Source organism: Dermacentor andersoni, chromosome 1 (assembly GCF_023375885.2).
Source record: "Dermacentor andersoni chromosome 1, qqDerAnde1_hic_scaffold, whole genome shotgun sequence".
NCBI lineage: Eukaryota > Metazoa > Arthropoda > Arachnida > Ixodida > Ixodidae > Dermacentor > Dermacentor andersoni.
The window spans coordinates 174,366,177-174,388,709 of record NC_092814.1 but is presented as its reverse complement, the minus strand read 5'-3'; the positions used below and the strand labels follow the sequence as shown (position 1 = coordinate 174,388,709).

General features: G+C 42.3%; 1 protein-coding gene across 9 annotated transcripts in view; it reads right to left on the bottom strand.

The window, feature by feature from the left end:
- Nucleotides 1–337: 337 nt before the first annotated feature.
- Nucleotides 338–22,533, bottom strand: part of LOC126546967 (protein fantom-like) — an 80,008-nt gene continuing 57,812 nt past the window's right edge. For 7 of the 9 annotated variants that reach the window (XM_055062780.2, XM_055062781.2, XM_050194699.3 and 4 more), the window contains 6 exons: nt 21,508–21,668; nt 17,818–18,010; nt 10,275–10,359; nt 3,680–3,770; nt 2,841–2,883; nt 338–2,748 (listed from right to left, as the gene is read on the bottom strand). In XM_055062780.2, coding sequence (XP_054918755.1) covers nt 2,633–2,748; nt 2,841–2,883; nt 3,680–3,770; nt 10,275–10,359; nt 17,818–18,010; nt 21,508–21,668 — 689 coding nt within the window. In that variant the 3' untranslated portion in view covers nt 338–2,632. Of the gene's footprint in view, nt 2,749–2,840; nt 2,884–3,679; nt 3,771–8,892; nt 9,019–10,274; nt 10,360–17,817; nt 18,011–21,507; nt 21,669–22,533 lie in introns of those variants that run through there. The other 2 variants (XM_055062783.2, XR_008608998.1) reach the window with 2 other exon arrangements.

Below are 22,533 nucleotides of genomic sequence, written 5' to 3'. Positions count from 1 at the left end.
TTTCAGTCTTTCCATGTTTTTCCAAGTTGCAAAATTTGTTGTCAGTAGCACATAGCGTCAGTTGACCATTGCATGGCTTTTTATATAGGTAGCTTGTATGAGACATTGTGGACACTAATTGGAGCACTGGTGCTCTAGTACTGTTCCAGCATGACGGCAACATCATTGCAAGCTGTCTATAGGCACCTTATGCTTAATATTACAGGTGATTAGTTTTAGCCCATAAACACTAACGCTCTTTATTTTTACATGCACTTCATGCAAATTTTGTGATTGAAAAATGTCATGAAATTGAAAGGCATGTGAAAATTTCAGCGAAAAAATGTGGACACTAAACTGAAAACAAAAAATTTATTTTGCCGGCTAGGTCTACTAGCTGTACCCACAAAATGTGGCATGTTGGATTGACTTGACTGGGAAAGTTTGCGCTATGCGTCTTTTGAAGTGCTGTTTATAGTCTCTGGCCTCGCGGAGAGGGATTGCCATTCTTCGACGAGGCGGTGGGCATTGGCTTCATCAGTGATCTGTTGGCACGAGCCAGAAATCGCATTTAGTAGCCATGAATGTCTCCATAGTGCCCGATTTGCAGAGGGTTGGGGCTGCAAAATTATGGAGGTTTAAAGTAGCAGTTCACTACTGTTACAACAGTGCAGACCACATGTGTCAAGCTGCTGACGGATGGGGGCTTACTGGAAAGCAACATGGGTTATGATAGATGCTGTAGCAGGGGACCCTAGGTTAATTTTCGCTAGCCAGGATTTTCCCAAAGATCCGTACATGAGCACTCTTGCATTCTGCCCTTGCAGAATCTGGCTGCTGTGGCCAGAAATACAATACATAACTGTGCTTAGTAGCAGAACCAAGCTGCCACAGTGTAGGTGTGTCAAGATGTGTTAAGCTGTGTTTGCATAGTGCAGCATCCCTGCTGGAAGTACACAGAAATGGCAGGGCAATGCAGTGATTGATATTCATGGCGAAATAAACATTTAAGATGGCACAGAAAATCAATATGAATTCTAAAGCACTCTGAACATGCAGCTAAATAGTACATGTCTACAATCTTTATTCCTAAATGTTTCTCCAGCTAGTGAAGAATTTACTTGCATCTTATGAAGAGGTGCATATTTTGTGCGACTAGACGGCAACACAGATCATAGAGTTTCCTACAATAATTACTAGAGAGAACTCTTATGCCGTAATCGTTCAGCTACCATGGGAATGATGGGTAGTTAGCGGGCTTGTCTGATCTTCGTGCTTGTAAAATCAGACATTCTTGTAGCTTTGTTTATTATTTTCAGAGCAATCTATACTTTTCCAAGTGCAAAAGACTGTGAACTTGCACAATTGCTACTAATTCCAGCACACAGCCTGTCAAGGTGGCCAAATCGAAACACACCAAGCATCTCAACGCGTTCGCATGCCCACGAGAAATTTACTGGGCATTCTATGCTGATTGTTGATGGATGCGTCCGTGGCATAATGGCTTCAATATCAGGCTTCTGTGCTAAAGGCCGTGTGCTTGCAGCCGGCATAGACACTAGTGCCAGAGTTACCTTTAGTAATTATTGTATGAAACTCTGACGCAGATGGCTATAACACTGTCGCATTGCATAGTGGATTACCAGCTGTGCTTGCAACTTTCGTTGGCTGAAGGCTGACAAGCCAATAGAAACTTTTCTATAACCTTGTCACGAGAAGAGGGGAAAGTACTGGAGACATCTGCTTTTTGAGCCGTGGCAACCACATTTGGAAGCTTTGTGCACCTGTTTGTGTCAGCTTGTTTTAATTAAATCAGAGGTGCCTCCCACAAAATTCTAGTCCCTGGTTACCTTTCAAACATTTTTTTTTTTTTTATGTGTATCATGCGTCATGGCCTTCCATCAACAGGAATATTGCTTTATATTCCTCTACTGGCATTAAGTGACATGCTGTGCAGTTTAATAGGAAAGAGCGTAGCATCAAGTTTCAACATAAACTGCTGCTAGCAACCTTATGAGCAATGAAAATAGCTAACTTGCCAACCTCAGTGTTGGGCTTATTTTTCTGTGTTCTAAGAATCTTTCAACCATGTTATGTTACAAACATTGCAGTTTTAAGTTTGAAAGAAGAAACACACCATACACAGGTTATACACAACTAATTATGGGTTTTATTAGCATGCCCTTAACATGCATTAGTACATTTGTACATTCATGTAAAGTGCATCTGCATTTTACAAAACGTGCACATGCTTTGTCAAGCACACTGCAACTGTTCACTGCAAAGAAGTTGGTGCTGACAGATGAATGCTTGACACGAACTCTACCCAACAATTAACTGTTTCACACTTTCAAGTTTGAGTCTAAGGCAGTAAATGAGACAAGCCACATGGCACAAGCCTACTTCAGTTATTTACGATGTAGTGGAAATGCATGGATAAGGTGAACTGCACACTTCCAGTGTGATAATTCTCTTTTATGTTGGCTTTGCTAATATTGCTGTTGCCTCGTGCTTTTTTCAAATCAAAATTTACAAGCTTGCTCTACCTGTGAGCTTGGCCGGAACACATCAAGACAAGAAATGTCTTTCTCTATGGGGTCGTTCATATAGATTGCTGTGGTGAGGAGCAATAAGATTTTAATCTTTGGCTAAACTATGAAGACATATGAGAAGTATGCTTGCTCTCAGCCAGGATGCGCTTCAGTGCCGCAAGTATTTCGATAGAAACATTCAGTTTTCCGATGACTTTGTTGTTCCTTGTGTCAAGAACTGAAAAATGAAAAAACTGTATAAGTACCAGTCAATATTTTTTTTTGCGGAAGGTAACCAACAGTCACAAAATGGGCTAAGATAGAACTTACCATCAACATCTTCTTCTATAATGTCCTTGCCATACTTTACAATCTGTGAGAAAAATCTGAAGCTTTCAATGTGAACTGGAAATAAGGCTCCCACAATTCAAATCATGTAACATTCATGCTGACAGAATGTTGCATGTAACTTCTCACTTTTTTTCCTAGCTACTTGCACTGTGCATTACCACAGAGTGAGGCACCTCAGAGTGCTATTATATATATTTTTAATTCATTTGTTACTATTTGGAATGGTTCTCCCAGTGATGCTAGCCCAAATCGTATGCCTCACGCCTCTGCACAATTTAGTGTTCACCCATTTTCCGTCAAAGACATCTTCTTAACCACTGCTGCCATGCATGACTTTGTGAAGCTTTTAAGTCCACCAAAAACCCTTTGAGCTTCAACAGAAAATGTCCATATCATGGACGTTAAACATGGAAGTGCTAATACCTATAAGGTATCACTGCTTACTAACAAGGCTCTGCAACTTTCCTGTTTGTCATTTACCGCATTTAATCCTTTGTTACCATCCATCAAAACATTTGCATCAGGACACATACAAATGCAATCATAAAGATGAAAACCATTACTGGAGCATTTGCCTCAAAAAGGGACAGTACCCCACATTCGCAAGCAAATAAAGTGCAGCATGGTTGCACAATGCTCAGCCAATGATTGGGACTTGCAGTTCTGCAAGTGGCCTGCTCCTGTATGATCCAAAACTCTTTCGATGACAAGAGGAGTGCTGCAGGCCCCTAATGTCCATGAGCCTGTCTCACAGTGAGTAAGCTGCTCTAGCACATTTGCAACTCTGCAGCCTTATTATAAAATTAAATTTTACTTGCCTGTTTCAAATCAACTATGGCAATACCAACATCTTGGCACTCGGCATCTTTGTTCTTGCCTATAGGTTCACTCACCACTGTGAATTTTATGCTGAAAGAGTACAACACATGTCAAACACCGATTATGAAAGTGTTGAGCAATCTAAAAGAAAATACCAGAGCCTACATGCATTGTTTAATGCTGTTCTAGGACATCCTGTGCTAGCTCAGATTAGGGCTGGGCGATTTAATGATCGACATGCTGATTAATCGATTGATACTTTCATCATGATTAATCTGCAAGATCCTGAATAACATCAGGCAATTGCCAATACCCCTGCCTCGCTTGCTCAACCAGGAAGGGAACACAAGCTGCAATGTTCCAACTAAGGTAAAGCCTGTGGGTCTTGGGACAAAAGCCACCCATGCAATCTGAATTTCAAGCCAGTGGAGGGAAAATTCAATGCTGTGCGAGGACCTCTTCAGCGCAGCTAGCAGAACTGTCAATAAGCAATGGCATTCCCTATAACTAGAGAACATTAACAGGCATCTTTGCCTCTGCAGTGGGTCTTTCAATTGCGTCCAAGTGAGCTTGATATGTCCACTCATGCAAAGTGTCGCTGCAAGGCAGGCAACTGACGATTCATTACACAATGTTAAGACACAACCGAGGGCAAAAAAAAAAAGAAAGTTCAAGATAGGAAAGAGCGTCACTTGCAACTAAGTTTGTTGGAAGCAGACAGGAACACATGTATAGAAGGTGTTTAAGTACGTTTGTGCACAGTAATCAGAACTGGCGCATATGTGTTGTCCAGAAAAGTTTTTCTGGGTGACACATATGCTGGACATACTGCCTGCATTCATGCTAAGAGCTTTTTACGTTTGACTCATTGCATACTAAACTTGTTAAGAGGGCAATAGCTTCCATGTATCTTGAGGTGGCGTTGGTGAGGTCTTGTTCACATAAAATGCAGGAAAGTTGACTATCAGGTTGTACGGCGACGCTCAGCCGGATACCCTTGGTATGTCACAGTTGCAGAAACCCCCTTCCGAACTTAAGGACAAGCGGGAAGCCAAGTCGTTAGTGGAGAAAAGGGCACAGGTTGTTCCGTACATGCATAAAGTGGTTCACAACTTAAAGAAAGTGGCCAACAGGTACAAAGTACCTGTTGTTTTTTCGGCTCCACGGAAGCTTGCTGGCCTGTGCCCACGCATCTCAGGGCTGCAGAAGCTGACCCTATGTGGAAAAACGCATGCAAGGCCGTATGTGACCTGCGCGGCTGACGTGGTGCACAAAATTCCACTTGCAGCAGGGTGCATATTGGCCAGACAGGTCGTTGCGTCAAGGATGGGGCAAGAGAACACGAGCTGTCAGTCAAGGATAAGATTAGTGCACATTTACCCATGCACTGTGATTCCTGCATGTGTGGGCCAGATCTTTCCAATATCTGCATACTTGGTAGAAGCAAAGATTCCTTGCCACAGGAATTAATGTAGGCTTATGTTATCAATATGAAATGTGACGTCTGTGTAAGCAATATGTCTGTGGCTTTATGCAGCACAGAATGCCAGTTTTTGGACTGTATGATTGGATAAAGATGAAAATTTGTTTCTTTTTACTGTGTGCAAAAGTACTTGTGCACCTTGCCACCTTTCCCTATAGATGTGATCCCGACTGCTTCCAAAAAACTTAGATGCTCTTTCCTGTCTTGAACATTTTTGTCCCCCTCCTTTAAAAATTATGGGGTTTTACGTGCCAAAACCACTTTCTGATTACGAGGCACGCCGTAGTGGAGGACTCCGGAAATTTCGACCACCTGGGGTTCTTTCATGTGCGCCTAAATCTAAGCACACGGGTGTTTTCGCATTTCGCCCCATCGAAATGCGGCCGCCGTGGCCGGGATACGATCCCGCAACCTCGTGCTCAGCAGCCCAACACCATAGCCACTGAGCAACCACGGCGGGTTTGCTGCCCTCCGTTGCGTCTTAACATTGGGTAATAAGATGAACCAACTAGCCCAACAACAAGTATTGTAGCAAGATAGCCAAGTGGGCGAATTGGTTAGGATTTATTGTTCTTTTGGTAACAGTGCAAAGGGGCACGGACAAAAGGAAGTAACACGACAACATGGGCACTGATCAAGTATTGAAACTGACAATTCAATCAGCACATCTTGCTTCCTCTGCGAAGTTCATGTTCGTAAATAATCAGTTTTGTCGATTTCTTTAGCTGATGCTTGTAAATCAACAAGTACAATTAGTCAGTTAATTGACTAATTGAAATTTTACTATCATTCAGATTTAAATTTTTAGTCAATGCCCAACCCTAACTCAGATGCAACATGTGCAGAATCAACGTATCCATGGATGCGGTAATTCCAGAGTGTCCATATTTACTTAGTCAAGGGTTCGACAAAATATTGTCTGGCGAGGAGCAAACGTTGTTGGAAAAAATTAACACTCGCCAAAGGAGAAAACCTTTATTTTAAAAATTGCCGTTTCTAAAAAAAGATTTTGTTTTCTCTTTTGGAGAGTTTGTTTTTTCTGACAATCCATATTTGAAAACAGTCGCCTTAGGGAAACCAAAATTTTGATTAAAGCCCCAACTTCGTTTCTTGTATTCCATTCTTCTGCAAACACAGTGGACAGAATCAGTTTTAGTTTAGTATTTCAATATAGTTACATTGAAAAAGTCAAACCGAAAGTCCTGTAGTCCAATACTAAACGAAGACATCCCAACATGCTTGTGACAAGTATTCCTCTGCTGTTTTGGTGAATAAGAAGGCCCCAAAGATGGAGGGAAGGATGTCTATTGAAGGAGTGGTAAAACAAATAGCCATACCACCGTTCTGATGAAGCTGTTTGCTACGCTATCACATGTGCGAGGTGAGTCATAATTAAAGCCGCACAGTTAATGTATGTAAACAAGAGGACACCTTTGCTTGTCTTGGATGGGCCATTGCAATGCAAGAGGGAGGTCAGCTCAGCTGCAAAAAGTTGAAAGGGTAGGAGTACCATGAACAGAAACCCCATGAGGCATCACTATGAGTAATGTCAGGACCTCTTCAGAGTTTTCTTCCTCCATAGCCAATGCTGTCAGAGACAGAAGCTGGTGAACGTGTGCAAAGCATGCTACACCCTATCGCGAATGCCGTACAACAATACAATGCAAGCAGACTGCACATTCGGGTCAATTCCTTCAGAACTGCTTCTCAAAACTGCCAAGAACTGTTTTCCAATGTTGGGAAGAGCCCATAACAGCTGTTGCTATATTAAAGGAAAGACGAAGTGCCTGCTGCCATCGGCACATGTTACAAAGGGGGAGCACATGATGACTGTTTTCTGATGGAATCATTTTAATCGTACAAGCCAACCAAAACTCTTGGAACTCTTTTGTGCTCATCCCAATGCCAAAGTTGGCTGATACAATCAGCTGCATGGTTTTCTCTCTTCTTGGATGGTTATCCTCAAAGCCCCTTCACTATTGCTACCGCAGTCAGTTAAGTAGTGCCAACCTGCTGCCCTTTTCTGCCTCTTTTCCAACTGACAGAAGTGGAAGTGCCACCATGATGTTTCTGCCCATGGCCGCTGTCGCCGCTTTCTCCGTGACTGTACCAACAGTTGTATGTGCATAAGCTGAAGAGTAGGGATTTTGCTTCTATTAATATTTGCCATGTCCTGATGGCGCAAAAGATGCACACTGTGTGATGTAAATTCAGGCTATGTGTAGGGGCTGAATGGACACTGCCTGAAAAATGAAGATGATGAGTGATACATACACGGCATTGCAGAAGCACAGAATGACGAACTTATTTGCCCATTGGGGCTCAGCGACAGCCTATAAATGTGCTCACACTCTGGAAACAGATGCGTACAGATTGCTTGAGCGTGCATGTTCTCAGCAAGTGCGGAAACAACATGGAAGGCCACGCAAAATAAAGCAGCACAGAAACTTCCTAGCGGAAGTGGCAGTACCGGAAATACGCAATAGTGGAACCGGAACTAGGCAGCAGCGGCTCCTGATAGGTTGGGGCTACCTAAAGAAAAGTGCAAGCTGATGAAAGCGCTTTAGTCATCCTGAACCTGCCATGGTCTGGGCTCAGATGCCTGCAAAGTGCCACACTCCCCTTGTTTTTCTGCCACAAGGGGGCCAATGCTGACACGGAAACCTAGCCTGATGAAATGCTATAGACCCATTTGCTTCCCTCGTCACAATCCCACTCCAACAATTAGACCTGACCTTCCAGCAGGACAGGGGCCCTGCACGCAAATCCAAGCAAAGCCAGGGGGGTATTCTGTAAGTGTCCACCTAGTGGACATGTCCCTTTCATCTGCTGCTGAAGTTCTGATTTGCTGGCTGTGGTACGCGTGAGAAGGAGACAGCCCAGCCAATCAGCACTTCAGCAGCAGACAAAATGGACGTGTTCACCAGGTGGACACTTACAGAATACCCCACCAACTGTGGTGTCATGCTCGCATGCCCAAACTTATACCAGCTAAAGACTCCCCCCCACCCCTTCTCCTCCCCTCCTTCCTGGAAGCTTTTTATGTGTGGGTCATTCTGTAGGAGAAGGCCTGCACCAGTGAGTTAACCACCGTGGAGGCTTTCAAGACATCAGTGGAAACTATATATATAATAGAGGGATTCTCCCACAACACCCAATAGATCACAGCAAACGTTTGCTTTGAAGGTCTATAAGCACTCATCAAAGCCAAGGGTGACAATATTGAGTAAAAAAATTGTGTCCTTTGCTCTCAATACAAATGTGAGATGTAAAAAACTAAGTAGCTTTGGTGCACCCTGTGTGTCTGAAGGAGCTAGTTCTTAATTCCAAAAATTGCATCACCGCTTGTTCTTCTTCATTGTCCACTTTACTGAAGCTGTTTTTGGTAAAATGACTATTTGCTAGTTGAAGTTATATATTTAGCCTAAAGGGTCCTTAAACCTCCTCTGATATTGAACACATTTTAAATAAATGTGCATTGTGTACAGAATGTTGTGACGATGATCTTTGGCAAATATGGCAGTGTTATGCCCGCAGGAAAGTCTCAAATTAAATAAAAAAACAATCCTGTGCTCATCTCTGGGCTTTCCCAGTCCCTTCCTTGCACGTCAGGGACATGCGCATGATGTGCCGAGGGCAAAAGCTTTCAACTGGTCAGTCAAGCATTGACAAGACTGCCAACATGACAAGAGCTGGCTGTGTATTCTGAGAAGGGAGGCAGGAGCTTGCCCATTGTGTTCCACTAATCCTTCCATGAAGCTTCCATTCAGTTGGCATAGTGTGGAGGGCGATCAGAGGTGCACAATGGAGAACCTCTTCTTTTCATTGGCTGATGCGACTTCAGCTTTTGTTGCACTGCAAGGAGTTCGTGATAGTACGCAGCAAGGAGGAGAAAGCGCCCGTGCAGAGGGTAATGAAGGCAAATGGGAAATCACAGTGGCTGCATAGTCAATTATTAAACTAACTTTGCTATTACTGCATCATTTAGAAAAATTATTGTGGCTGTATGTTTGTTGTCGGCTGATAAACGTCTGCCGCTAAATCATAAACTTTCGAGCTCAGAGTGGTTTAGGGGCCCTTTAATGTTCACCTTCAGGGTTGCTTTAATACTAGCAATACTATCAGAGCTTAGAATTATTCCGAGTTAAGCCAGAAAGTTGCATTCACTTTTCTAATTGTGTAACTGCTCTTTAGGAATGACAAAACACCTTTATGGCAGATCTTAAAGCAGTATTATTATTATTAAGTTATGGGGTTTTACACCTCAAAACCATGATCTGATTATGAGGCATGTCATAGTGGAAATTTGGACTACCTGAGGTTTTTTTAGTGTGCACCTAACTCTAAGCACCACAGGTGTTCTTGCATTTCGCCTCCATCAAAATGCAGCCGCCTTGGCCGGCATTTGATCCCGTGACCTCATGCTTAGCAGCACAACACATAGCCACTGAGCAACCACGGCGTGTAGATCATAAGGCATAACATGACCTTACATAAAAAGGAGCATGACTACATTCTGGTAGTATTGCACGATACTGACATCACCATAACTGCTTTTCAGGAAAAGAAGTGCAAGATCTATAGTTAGCATGGCCTAATTTTCAGCACAATAGAAAAATTTTCACTTTTGAACAGACCGATATGAATAAACACATAACTGAGAATGGCACAAACAATGAACCTTCCCAAGTCTTGACACTCTTGCCTCTAAGACTGTAAACTTCAAATATTGTCACTCCAGGCATACATCAGAATCAAACAGGGTGAAGAGGAACTATGTGATGTGCTCAAGCAAATGGCAGCTTGATTACCTAGCAAGTCTTTTCTACATCAGAACTGAATCTTCATATAATATTTTGTCAGACTAATGGGGGAATTGAATTTCAGAAATACTGGGCCCAAGGTTAGTGGGCCAACCCACAAAAGAGGCTGTGTCCAGTGTGCACTCAGTGACACTGACATCATTTATTCAGTACACTAAGATCTCTTCAGCAATGAAAGCCACTTGAATCCACTCTTTATAAAGCTCTCAAAATCTTATGATGATAACCAGCCTGTCTCACTATAGCCCTAACAATTCCATGCTTAGCAAGCAATGCAACATTACTAACATGGCACTGTTAGGGTTTTTAGATGACATCATTGAAGCCAGGGCTTCCCTCCTCTCCTGATGGCGGTTGGCATCAAGATGAACAACTGCAAGTCATTATAAGAGAGATGAGTTAGGCTGGCAATAACATATAACAGAACCTAGATGTAATAAACAAGCAAGGAAAAAATTGAAGCAGACTCAACTCCAGTTGGCATCGACGTAATGCAAAGCATACTTGGTTTGGTAGAGAATGGTTGTCATGAATCATATAAGTATTCTGCAGCAAATGGTTCATGCTTTTATCCTATGGGTCTGTCTATGTATATATACATATATATAGTATATGTGGATGGGCATATGTGGAAGGCAGCGGTGGCGTAGAGGTTGAACACCCGCCTCGCGTGCAAGAGGTCCGTGGTTCGAATCCCGGTGCCGCGCAATTTTCCACGGGATTAAAAAAAAAAAAATCCACGTGTTGATAAACATGCATAAACAAGCCTGGAGTGTGGCCTGATCCCGGTGACCAGAACCGGTAGCGCACTCCCTCACCAGAGCAGGATTGGCCACCCTGGTGCAGTACTTGGCCACAACCTCCTATATGAACACAATAATCAAACCCCGGCCCTCAGTCCCCAGCAGCTGCAAAGCAACTGACCACGGCAGCGGTCAGACCTGCGACGCTGCAGAGGGTGCTAAGAATCCCTGGCTCCGGACAGGCCGCCATTGGAATATGAACCTCGCAACGTTTAACGCTAGAACGTTATCTAGTGAGGCGAGTCTAGCAGCGCTATTGGAGGAATTAGAGAGCAGTAAATGGGATATAATAGGACTCAGTGAAGTTAGGAGGCCAAAAGAAGCATATACAGTGCTAAAAAGCGGGCACGTCCTGTGCTACCGGGGCTTAGCGGAGAGACGAGAACTAGGAGTCGGATTCCTGATTAATAAGAACATAGCTGGTAACATAAAGGAATTCTATAGCATTAACGAGAGGATGGCAGGTCTTGTTGTGAAACTTAATAAGAGGTACAAAATGAAGGTTGTACAGGTCTACGCCCCTACATCTAGTCATGATGACCAGGAAGTCGAAAGCTTCTATGAAGACATGGAATCGGCGATGGGTAAAGTCAAAACAAAATACAGTATACTGATGGGTGACTTCAATGCCAATTACAAAGACGGCGCCGAATAAAACAACACACGAAGAAGGGGGACACGAGACAGCACGTAGGCGCACCGAAGCCAAACATCGCTGCGACGTCCTTTGGGAGAACCTTGTGTCTGATACAGAAGCCCAGCATCCATCCTCGGCAAGAAGCGGCAACAATGAGAGCAGCGACGAACGAAGCGTCGCGAATGAAACAAGGAAAAGGGCCCACTGAACTAGAGATGAAGTAACTGAGCATGTGTTGGTGGGCTAGTTGGTTAAGCATGATTACAAAGACGGCGCCGAATAAAACAACACACGAAGAAAGGGGACACGAGACAGCACGTAGGCGCACCGAAGCCAAACATCGCTGCGACGTCCTTTGGGAGAACCTTGCCCAAAGGACGTCGCAGCGATGTTTGGCTTCGGTGCGCCTACGTGCTGTCTCGTGTCCCCCTTCTTCGTGTGTTGTTTTATTCGGCGCCGTCTTTGTAATCATGCTTAACCAACTAGCCCACCAACACATGCTCAGTTACTTCAATGCCAAGATAGGCAAGAAGCAGGCTGGAGACAAGGCAGTGGGGGAATATGGCATAGGCACTAGGAATAGCAGGGGAGAGTTATTAGTAGAGTTTGCGGAACAGAATAATATGCGGATAATGAATACCTTCTTCTGCAAGCGAGATAGCCGAGAATGGACGTGGAGGAGCCCGAACGGCGAGACTAGAAATGAAATAGACTTCATACTCTGTGCTAACCCTGGCATCATACAAGATGTGGACGTGCTCAGCAAGGTGCGCTGCAGTGACCATAGGATGGTAAGAACTCGAATTAGCCTAGACCTGAGGAGGGAACGGAAGAAACTGGTACATAAGAAGCCGATCAATGAGTTAGCGGTAAGAGGGAAAATAGAGGAATTCCAGATCAAGCTACAGAACAGGTATTCGGCTTTGACTCAGGAAGAGGACCTTAGTGTTGAACCAATGAACCACAATCTTGTGGGCATTATTAAGGAGTGTGCAATAGAAGTCGGTGGTAACTCCGTTAGACAGGATACCAGTAAGCTATCGCAGGAGACGAAAGATCTGATCAAGAAACGCCAATGTATGAAAGCCTCTAACCCTACAGCTAGAATAGAACTGGCAGAACTTTCGAAGTTAATCAACAAGCGTAAGACAGCTGACATAAGGAAGTATAATATGGATAGAATTGAACATGGCTCTCAGGAACGGAGGAAGCCTAAAAGCAGTGAAGAAGAAACTAGGAATTGGCAAGAATCAGCTGTATGCGTTAAGAGACAAAGAAGGCAATATCATTACTAATATGGATGAGATAGTTCAAGTGGCTGAGGAGTTCTATAGAGATTTATACAGTACCAGTGGCATCCACGACAATAATGGAAGAGAGAATAGGCTAGAGGAATTTGAAATCCCACAAGTAACGCCAGAAGAAGTAAAGAAAGCCTTGGGAGCTATGCAAAGGGGGAAGGCAGCTGGGGAGGATCAGGTAACAGCAGATTTGTTGAAGGATGGTGGGCAGATTGTTCTAGAGAAACTGGCCACCCTGTATACGCAATGCCTCATGACTTCGAGCCTACCGGAATCTTGGAAAAACGCTAACATAATCCTAATCCATAAGAAAGGGGACGCCAAAGACTTGAAAAATTATAGACCAATCAGTTTACTGTCCGTTGCCTACAAAGTATTTACTAAGGTCATTGCAAATAGAATCAGGAACACCTTAGACTTCCATCAACCAAAGGACCAGGCAGGATTCCGTAAAGGCTACTCAACAATAGACCATATTCACACTATCAATCCGGTGATAGAAAAATGTGCGGAATATAACCAACCTTTATATATAGCTTTCATTGATTACGAGAAAGCGTTTGATTCAGTCGAAACCTCAGCAGTCATGGAGGCATTGCGGAATCAGGGTGTAGACGAGCCGTATGTAAACATACTGAAAGACATCTATAGCGACTCCACAGCCACCGTAGTCCTCCATAAAGAAAGCAACAAAATCCCAATAAAGAAAGGCGTCAGGCAGGGAGATACGATCTCTCCTATGCTATCCACAGCGTGTTTACAGGAGGTATTCAGAGACCTGGATTGGGAAGAATTGGGGATAAGAGTTAATGGAGAATACCTCAGTAACTTGCGATTCGCTGATGATATTGCCTTGCTTAGTAACTCAGGGGACCAACTGCAATGCATGCTCACTGACCTGGAGAGGCAAAGCCGAAGGGTGGGTCTAAAAATTAATCTGCAGAAAACTAAAGTAATGTTTAACAGTCTCGGAAGGGAACAGCAGTTTACAATAGGTAGTGAGGCACTGGAAGTGGTAAGGGAATACATCTACTTAGGACAGGTAGTGACTGCGGATCCGGATCATGAGACTGAAGTAATCAGAAGAATAAGAATGGGCTGGGGTACATTTGGCAGGCATTCTCAGATCATGAACAGCAGGCTGCCATTATCCCTCAAGAGAAAAGTTTATAACAGTTGTGTCTCACCAGTACTCACGTACGGGGCAGAAACCTGGAGGCTTACGAAAAGGGTTCTACTTAAATTGAGGACGACACAACGAGCTATGGAAAGAATAATGATAGGTGTAACGTTAAGGGATAAGAAAAGAGCAGATTGGATGAGTGAACAAACGCGAGTTAATTATATCTTAGTTGAAATCAAGAAAAAGAAATGGGCATGGGCAGGACATGTAATGAGGAGGGAAGATAACCGATGGTCATTAAGAGTTACGGAATGGATTCCAAGGGAAGGAAAGCGTAGCAGAGGGCGGCAGAAAGTTAGGTGGGCGGATGAGATTAAGAAGTTTGCAGGGACAACATGGCCACAATTAGCACATGACTGGGGTAGTTGGAGAAGTATGGGAGAGGCCTTTGCCCTGCAGTGGGCATAACCAGGCTGATGATGATGATGACATACCCAGTCCACAGGGTATGTGTGTTTCTAGAAATCTGCAGGTGCCTAAAGTGGAGCGAGTGGAATGTGCATCTGTAGAGCATTCCAGGAGCAACCTGAGCACAGCGGGACCAAACTAAAGCGGACTGTCGCACTATCACAAGTTTAGCTGTTTTTCCTCATGTAAATCAATCATTATGCATGCTGAAATGAATACTACTCTTATTTCAGCCGACCGAAAGAAGCGATTCGTGTGTACTGGTCCTTTATTAAAAATTTGGAGGATGCTTAAGCTTTGCCTTTAAGAGCCGGACAATGAGAAAGGAGATAGAGAGCAGAAGCGTTAGGTTCGGGACAAGGAGTACAGGCTGAAGTGAGGAAAAGTGGTGGAACGCGATAGCATTAAGGGGGTATGGTAGGGTAAACCCCCCCAAAAAATCGAATTTGCAATTTTGGCACAGAAAAATCTACTGCACTTTGAGGAACAAACCTGCGGAAGCGCGAACTTGAGCGCCTGCTCAAAGCGGTGCTAATGTCGTGCCCAAGTATGCCGCGCACCCTGGCATTTAAAAATAGCGGGCAGAGTTCGCAGGCCAGTTTGTTTATCGTTGTCGTTTGGGGTTTTCTTCGTTAGGGTGTGGTTTTTCTTTTGCTTGTGTGTGTGTGTGTGTGTGTGTGTGTGTGTGTGTGTGTGTGTGTGTGTGTGTGTGTGTGTGTGTGTGTGTGTGTGTGTGTGTGTGTGTGTGTGTGTGTGTGTGTGTGGCAAGTAAATTATTTGTACTAAAAGATCATATATTAATTGAAAAAAAAGTAAGACATCCACCTAATTGTAGCAATTGCCACAAAGGAAACCCATATGGATACCTCGAAAGAAAAGCCTCGCAGTTGAAGAAAAATTCTTCCTGTTCCAGGACTCGAAACCAGGACCACCGCCTTTCCGGGGCAGCCGCTCTACCATCTGAGCTAACGAGGCAGATAGCAGATGGCATGGCGAAGTCGAATTTGTCAACAACTTGAAGGAAGGGCAGGAGTACAACGTAATAGTCCTTTGCAGAAAAGAACTATTACGTTAAACGCTGCCCTAAGACAACGTTTGTTAGTGCTTACACATTGAAGACAGCAGCTAACAATGCTGTAGCCTACTACAATGACGATAATTCTGCACGAAAAGCTGTTCTGGAGGCCCTTGGTATTGTTCCAGGTGTGTTTTGTAATACTGCCCTCGACAGGATGGACAAAGAGCGTGTTGACAGGGCAGAATTCTTTTACTCTACCGAGAGCAAGAAAGGACGATGGATAAAAAGGAACACTAAGAAGGGTCTTGGAGATACCTGCATGAAAGTCAGCAGTGATATGTATTCTCCTGGGTCATTTCGAGCATCCACAAGCAGTATGCGAACCTAAAACTTCATTTTTCTCAAAAATTTTATGAATTTCTCAAATTTAATGTACCTTTTCTCAGAAAGTATTCATTCCATCCCAGTGAAACTTTGTACACATGTACTACAATGACGATAATTCTGCACGAAAAGCTGTTCTGGAGGCCCTTGGTATTGTTCCAGGTGTGTTTTGTAATACTGCCCTCGACAGGATGGACAAAGAGCGTGTTGACAGGGCAGAATTCTTTTACTCTACCGAGAGCAAGAAAGGACGATGGATAAAAAGGAACACTAAGAAGGGTCTTGGAGATACCTGCATGAAAGTCAGCAGTGAAATGTATTCTCCTGGGTCATTTTGAGCATCCACAGGCAGTATGCGAACCTAAAACTTCATTTTTCTCAAAAATTTTATGAATTTCTCAAATTTAATGTACCTTTTCTCAGAAAGTATTCATTCCATCCCAGTGAAACTTTGTACACATGTACTACAACCAGTCATAAATATTCTGAACTAAAAAAAATCTCTGATGATATGAATGATAACACTGGAAAAAATTACACTGCAAGACCCCCCCCTCCCCCCCCTGTAGTTCTGTGCATGCAGTGATATTTTTTTTTTGGGGTACAAACTCGAAAGTGGACATGAGATCTCTTTAGATCAGATATAACCTTTGAGTATTTAGAATAACATTATGTAATATCATCACATTCCTTTGTGTGGTTGCAGAGGAAAGGTACATTAAATAATTAAACATTTAAAATTTTGGGAGTGGGCAACAGGAAAGGCAAACCATCTAGACACAAACAAAGTGTTTCATATTGTACCGAAGAACATCTTTTGTAAGCGTGTGAAATTTGATGCGAATATCTGCAGCCGCTTCTAAGATATTACGTTAAAACTAACATGTACCATTTACCCTACCATACCTCCTTAAAAGATCTCAGACTGCTTTTCACGCTTCCCGGCAACTGCAGCTTATGTAATTGTAATGTTTACAGGAAAACGCTGGTGGCAAACGCTACGCACGAAGGTGAGCTTTCTGGCAGAAATTGCGTGGGCCATGATGCGGCAGAGGTGAGCACCATTTGGAGGTGTTGCAAAGAACTGGGCGCACCTCTTTATGGCTTTTGAGATTTACGAGCGCCGGCGTGTGCAAATCTCAGAGTCATGGCTGCTCTACGAATTTTAGAAACACTGGAAAATGTGTTTGTGTTTGAGTTTCTGCATAACAGAATAATGTTTTCTTGTATATTCAAATTACAATCCGACGCTATCATGTATGTAGGTTGTGCGTAAGTGGTACTTTAAAATTTTTCTGACGTATTTTACTTTGAGAAATTCAATTAGTTCAGTAACTTCTTTGCGCAACATGGAAGGCCTGCGTGGTTGGTTATGCGTGGTTCGATATGATTTTTTCTGAAACAACAGTCGATGTTGGACGCTGGACATGGGACAACGATGCTGGATTTTCTACGACACAAGGCCCTTAACGCTATTGTGTTAAAATTAAGACGTCAGTACGTAGATATCAGTGAACTTGACATCAGCCGCTTGTGTTGAGCAATTTTGCATTTTGCGAAAGAGGCCAGATACCCGTTACAGAAAACTGGGTTGAACTCGTCAAGAATGCTTCGCATTAAAAGCAGTACTAGTACACAGACGCCTGTGCAACAAGGGAAGAACAATATGCAAGTAATAAGTCAGAAGCTGCAAAGGTGTATGCGATGTGAAATTGTAGTTCAAAACAAAAGAAATTCTATTAGTCTGGCCTGCTTTCAATAGTGCAACAGGAGGGTTCCCATGCTTTTAAGTGTGCTACAGTACTTTAGTGAAGCAAATCTGATAAGCATGGATTCTGATAAACATGATTAGTTGAGTCTGGTAAGTACAAACAAACTTTTTAAAATAAACTGGGCATACATTCTCTATGTTTACCATTATCATCACAAACAATGAACCCTAAATAGCAATGTTTATAACAGCTATGCCAAACAGCCTTAATTTACGTAACTGATAAGCATAATCTTATCTGAAAAGCATTAAGACCATGCCCTGTGATTCGAAGCCTATTTTCTTCAGTAGCATGATTAGTATGGAAACAAAATTCTAGGCCTTACCCTTTCTAAAGTTGAAGGCAATTCGTTGCGGAGGTTTTGGCTTTGGCAGGGCAACTGGTGTTTCAAGTTCTTCTGGGGAGCAGTTGAGAAATTGGAACTCAACAAAAAGCATCTCGACTGACTTATTTTTCAATACTGCAGCACCAGGCAAAAATCCCAAGTTAATCACTGAGAAAACTGCAGCATCTGAAATCTAGAGGACAGACAAAAGATTGAAGGAACATGTTACTGAATAAAAAAAAAGTGGCTTAATTTGGCAAAATCATCAGTGAGATTATCCAAAGCAAGCTGCGTAGTTGAGACTGTTGACAAATGTATTTAGTAACCAGCATAAGTACAGAGTGTATCAACTACAAAATGCAACAGCAAAACTGTCTTCCTTTTTTCCACACAAGGCAAAGTTTAAAGACCAACTGCAACTGAAAAGCCTAGATTCAGATAGTTTAAATAAAGAGTAACCTCCGTGTAAAATTTTATGTATGAAATATGAGTGGATGCACAGGAAAGGCTCACAAAAGATATAGTTCGTGACAACGAAACTGAAAAAAAGAAAATGCCACCATTACAGCTTGCCAGAAGTGTCACATGACTTGGAATATGTGGCTTCTTGGCATGAACTCCGAGATAGGGCACCACCTGCAACTGCACGTGCCATGCTGAAACATCTTGGAGGCAACATTCTGGGACTTACTTTGTATCCGCACAGCATGAGGTGCACACATCTACTTAGGTGCTATTTAAAGGCTGCTAAGTAGAAAATTATACAATTAGCAACACTGTAGATTTGCCAAGATTGCTTCTGTAGTACATACTAATTTATGACCAATTTAGCCAGAGTAAAATTTTGTTGTAGTTGGATTTTAAAGGGCCCTTCACCACTTTAAATTTTGGTGATACACTCTATGTTTTAAAATGGCATCTATGGATAGTTTTACCATAAGAATCTAAATAGGTTCATTATTGTAGGAGATAGAAGAAATTGAATGCCCTGTTACCATACAGCCAGGATGCAAGCACAACTGCCAACAGAGACACTATCTCCCTCTGCCTCGAGTAGCATCCACAAGTGAAGTTCCTTCTCCGCCTTCTCCCATACCGGAGCCGAGGGTCTGCATTGGGTTCACGTGACAAGCCCCACCTCCTTTTTTTTCTTCTCTTCCTTTTATGCTGAGCAGCACATTTCAAGTGGCTGTGTTTCATATTGGACAATTTACATAAGTAGTGCGTCATGGTGACTGATGCTGCCAGGACTGCGTTCTAGACCATGGCATTTGTATGTGTTACCTCGACTCTCTGGCTGGGAGTGCCACTTCCTCAAGAGGGAGAGCATGAGGCATTTGGTTTGAAATTTTAGCTGTTTTTGTGGCGTACAGTGCTGTAATACTTTGCAGACATGATCATTAGCATGTCAAGCACGTCTGTTTAATATGCCCAAACATGGTGAGGGGCCCTTCAACACAAAATCAGTATCAAGTGAGCTGAAATATTGGACTACACTGCACTATAGTTAATGCATCTTTTTCAGCTGCTGGCAAAGCTGTTGCTATGTACCTCATCATACCATAAGACATGCAATGATAAGATTTTCAGCTTTCTGTGACCTTATAATATTAAATGGCATAGCCCCAATTACCCCCTACATAAAGCAAAGTAAATGTCAGCTGTCTTGTCTCTGATTTCACTTCTTATGCAGTTAACAAATGCAGACAGCTTCCCAAAAAGTGATCACTCAGAGTGTATTTTTTTTAAATGCATCAACATTCCTTAGTTGACTGCATGTCTCCAACTAGTAGTAAAAACTAGAGGTGGGCCAATATAAACTTCTTTGAATACGAATCGAATATTGAATAGCCAAACGCAGATGCCTATATTTACAGCAGGAATATTTATTTCGGTATAATTAGGTACCATGCCTGTAGTTACTACCTAGTGCAAATGACAGCCAGCTTGCATTACTAACAAAGCCTGCATTACTGGCAAAGCTTGCATTACTAATTTTGTTTCAGCACTGCTCTGAAAACTTTTGTCATTGTTCACTTATGATAATTTGATATACTTTGTTCAGCAGACGGAGAACAGTAACCAGACTTTAGCATTTGGTTGTTGCAAAATATTTGGTTAGTTTGTAATATTTGCAAATATACCAAGCCGTTACTTTTCGAATATGAATATGAAAAGTTAATGTGTAGTATTTGATTTATATTAGAAACTTCCAATATTCACCCACCTCTAGTAAAAACCTATGAGCCAGTGGCTGAGTATAACCATAGCTGCACCTTCCAAGCAACTGAGCAGCTTAGCTCAAGGAACAAATGCTGCTGAAATTCACAGAAGACTGTGCTGTGCATAGAGAAGGCAGCATGGATGAACAACTCCACAAGACATATTTGCCCCAAATGTCAAGAGGAAGAACAGATAATTATGGCAAGGGTTGTGCTCCACAACAGCACCCAAACTCTAGTTCCCTTAAGGATGGGAAGCCTCGCTCAGTTTTTATGATGGAAAACATATGACCACAGCTCACACTTCTATTATGTTTTCAACTTCTCCTCTACATGAAGCAGTGGTTGTACAGCCAATGAGGAGATGAGCACCAGTATGACAAACAATTTCAGGAAATAGGCAGCAGCCTTATTTACGCAGCGTATGCAGAAGCTCTTGGAACAATAGAAAATTCCATGGTATACGAGAAAAAGTAGCTGCGGGATGTATTTTAAGAGGCATGTAGTATTGTCTTTTTCTTACCCTAGTGTTTTTTAATTACTTTACCTGGACAAGGAAAAAAAAAAAAGAAAAGCAGCTCTCACATTATTTACCCAACACCACACATGGCTGCTCTACATGCTTGGGCTCACCTCTCCTATAATTGGCTCAGTGTTGAAGATGTACAGAAAAAGCAGATGAATGAGATAAAACAGTAATGTCCTCCAAATGATCATCTCACTTGTGTGTTTCTTTTGTATGCCCCCAGTAGTGCATCAAGCTATATTTACTCTGCCAGTATCTGCACCAAGTAGAGAGTCTGAAGTTACCAGGCTGTCTGCTCTCAGTGCCATACCACCGAAGTATTCTTGTGGGGGAATATGTGACCAAATGAAAGGGAGTCAAAGCACAGTATGATTTCAATGCAAGAGAAATTCGAGAGACCTACAGTTTGGCATGACACATGGTTGTACATTTGTAATGTGCTTTCAAATGAATGCGTTTTGTGCATGTATAGCTAGTATGTCACATGATGATGACAGGAACATAGACTCTGCCTATAAGGTCATGTATGCATGCATACATTACCAAGTGTGATATACTGGCTAAGTTAATGGCTGGTCTCTCAGAATGATGTACACTAAACAATATTGGAACATATTACATATGTAAAATACATGTGGAATAATTTTATTCCCAATTCAAAAAGTTGTGTTTAAGCTGTTTAACAAATTTAAATCCTGTAACACTCTTAAATGTGAGGCTGTCACAGCTATTTACCAATTCAGTGCATCCATCCTTAAGCGTGCAGAGATGTAAGCTCATAAGTGTTTGCAAATTTTCTTTCTCAGCATCTTGTTTAATTAGCTTTGCAATTTTCCAAAACGTACTAGTCTTGCAAGCTTGCAACAACTTTGTGAAAGTCAGCAAACCATGCAAAAGTATGACTAAGTTTCACTAGTTCCACATTGTGGATAAGCATATAACCTTAAATGTGTCACTCCTCTTCAATGCAGCTGTTTTGACAACTACTACTTGTCCATTACTGAACTCTTCAAGACTCTGACTCTCTTCTGCAAGGTTGTTGTTCACACCAGAAGCACTGCGGCCATCTTCTTGTCTCTGAACTTTGTTGGCTTTTACACCTGCTGAAAAGCACATTTACAATGTTAAATGCAATACTCACTGTGCAAGGCTACAAAAGCATCCATCTTGCAAGCAGCTCTCAACAATACCAACAAAGACAAGTTCAGTCCACTATTTGTTAAGCCTTCTCAAACATAGGGCAACAAAACATGCTAGTTTGTGCCTATACCGTTGCATTGCATGATATACTGAATGCTCATCACAGATGGTAACAACTGCTTGAACATTAACCAAAATTTATTCATTATTACACAGCTAGGATAAAAACAATATTTTAGAATTTCTAAAAGTGAAGTAAATACGATAGGTGGAACACCAGCTGTTGGCAAACAATTGCTATTGCAAAAGAATCAGGCTTATGGAAAATGTAAATCTGCTACCAATGGAAGCCAGAAGTTAACTTATATGCCTGTGAAATTTTGAAACAGCAACAGTTATACTCTGATTCCCATTTCAAGTTTTTGTTTTGTTGTTCAATATGCAAAAAAAGAAAGAAATTCTACTTCTAATATCCTTAATTTACATATTTTGTGTTTTGCATCATTCATAAGCTGTGATGAAAGTGCAGAAATGTGATTTTGTAGCTAGTTGCTCACAAGCAACTACTGCAGCATAAAGGCTGGTGCAGAAGCAATCAATCACATGCCCTATTTAAACTACCAATAGTTTTACTGCTTTAAGGACAAGTTGCTTTTTGTTTGGTGATGCCATGAATATAAAGAACTTTTTTTTAATCCAATGTGTACAAAAGACACCGCATGTTTGGCATGAGTGATTGAGCACAAAAGAAGCGCTGTCCACCAATTCCCTTCCCCAATTCAATATTTTTCTATGCACCAAATTTTGCTGCGTGGCAGCTGTAAAAAA